The 1,782-nt window shown below is 79.0% G+C and overlaps 1 protein-coding gene across 1 annotated transcript; it reads right to left on the bottom strand.

Annotated features, from left to right (window-relative positions):
• Nucleotides 1-260: 260 nt before the first annotated feature.
• TPBGL (trophoblast glycoprotein like) lies at nt 261-1,319 on the bottom strand. Its single transcript, XM_066619423.1, has one exon. It carries the CDS (start codon nt 1,317-1,319, stop codon nt 261-263), a length of 1,059 nt encoding a protein of 352 aa, XP_066475520.1.
• Nucleotides 1,320-1,782: the final 463 nt, after the last annotated feature.

Below are 1,782 nucleotides of genomic sequence, written 5' to 3'. Positions count from 1 at the left end.
TCTTGCGAGGAATCCGAAGGTGCGCGGAGAGCCGGAAGGGACCCCCGGGGCTGGGCTGCGCCAGGCAGAACTAGGTGGGTGGCAAGCAGGCAGGTGCCCAGCCCAAGTCTCCGGGCGTCCACCTTCGGGATCCGGAAGGGTGCCCCGCTGGCCCCCGCCCGGGGAGGGGCGTTCTCGCAGGGCGCCGGCAGGGCTGGCTGTCGTCTCCGCTGAGGGATGCGGGGGGGGGCCGGGGTCCCGGCCGCGCCGCGCGTCCCGTCTCAGAGCGCGCCTTGGCCGGCGCCGCGCGGCCCGCCGTCCTGCTCGTAGCGGTAGTGGTAGCCCTCCATCTGGTCGCGGCAGGCCTCGCGCAGGTTGCGCAGCCAGCGCTGGATGCCCCGTCGGTTGAGGTAGAGCACGGCCAGGAAGACGAGACCCACCAGCGCCAGCACGGCGCCGAAGAAGACGTAGGAGGCGGTCTGCAGCGGGCGCGGCGCGCCGTCGGGCGCCAGCGGCGGCGCCAGGTCCTCGGCGGGGCAGTCCAGCTGCGAGGGGCGCAGGCGCGCCAGGACCGTGCCGCCGAGGCGAGAGGGCGCGGCGCAGCGCAGGCTGAGGGCGTCGGGCGCGCGCGCCGTCGAGTTGCGCAGCCAGCGCAGCAGCGGGCGCAGCGAGGCGCAGTCGCAGCGCAGCGGGTTGGGCGCCAGCTGCAGGCGCAGCGCGGAGCCGTCGAGGAGCTCGGGCCGCGGCGCCTGCAGCGAGTTGTTGCGCACGTCCAGCTCGGCCAGGCCGGCGGGCAGCGCGGCGGCGGGCGGCAGGGCGCGCAGGCCGTTGCCGGCCAGCTCCAGGCGCGCCAGGCTGAGGTTGCGCAGCGCGCCGCCCAGCAGCGCCGCGCCCTCGGGCGGCAGCGCCTGGTTGAGGCGCAGCGTGCGCAGGCGCGCCAGGCCGCGGAAGGCGCCGGGCGCGACGGCGCGCAGCGGGTTGTGGCTGAGGTCGAGCGTGGCCAGCGCGGGCAGGCCTGCGAAGGCGGCGTCCTCCAGCGCCTCGATGCCGTCGCGCGTCAGCTGCAGCAGCGCCAGGCCCGGCAGCGGCCGCGCCGCCTCGCCCGCCCGCGCGCCCCAGCCGCCCGCGAAGGCCGCCGCGCGCAGCACGGCCAGCCGGCCGCCCACGATGCTCAGGTTGCGCACGGCGCCCGGCAGCTCCGGCGGCTCCGTCAGGCGCACGAAGCGGCACTGCAGCGTGTCCGGCGTGGCGAAGCAGAAGCAGGCCGGGCAGCCGCGCGCCGCCTCCAGCAGCCGCAGCAGCAGCATCGCCGCCAGCGCCCCGCGCCCCGGCCCGGGCATGGGGCTCCGCCCGCTCAGGCGCCCGCGCGCGGCCGGGCAGGGGCGCCCCGGGGCATGGCGGCGCCGCGGCGCTTCTCCCGGGGCTCGCCGCGTCCCCCGGACGGCTGCACGCGCCCTCGCTCGCTCGCTCGCTCGGCTGGCGGCAGAGACGGAGGCGCCGGCCCCTCGGCGGGCAGGTGGCTTCTGGCGGGCGCGGGCGGGGAGGGAGCCGCAGGCCGGCCGGCCGGCCGGGGCGGAGTCTGGAGGCCGTCCTGCTCGCGAGCGGGAGGGGCGGGGGAGCAGGCGCGCCCTCCAGGCGGGGGCCTCTCCTCCAGCCCGAGGCACGCGGGGCAGAAGGAAGCCGGGGGCCCGCCCCTTCCCCACGCTGGCCGGCAGTCCTCTGGGGCAGCCCCTTCCTGTGCTCCGTCCCAGCCGTGGGACGTCGCAGACATACTCCCTTGGGGGGCTGTATGTGCGCCCCCCA

Source organism: Tiliqua scincoides, chromosome 3 (genome assembly GCF_035046505.1).
Source record: "Tiliqua scincoides isolate rTilSci1 chromosome 3, rTilSci1.hap2, whole genome shotgun sequence".
In the NCBI taxonomy this organism is placed as follows: Eukaryota; Metazoa; Chordata; class Lepidosauria; order Squamata; family Scincidae; genus Tiliqua; species Tiliqua scincoides.
Note: the sequence above shows the minus strand (reverse complement) of the source record. Positions and strands in the feature narration are given on the sequence as shown.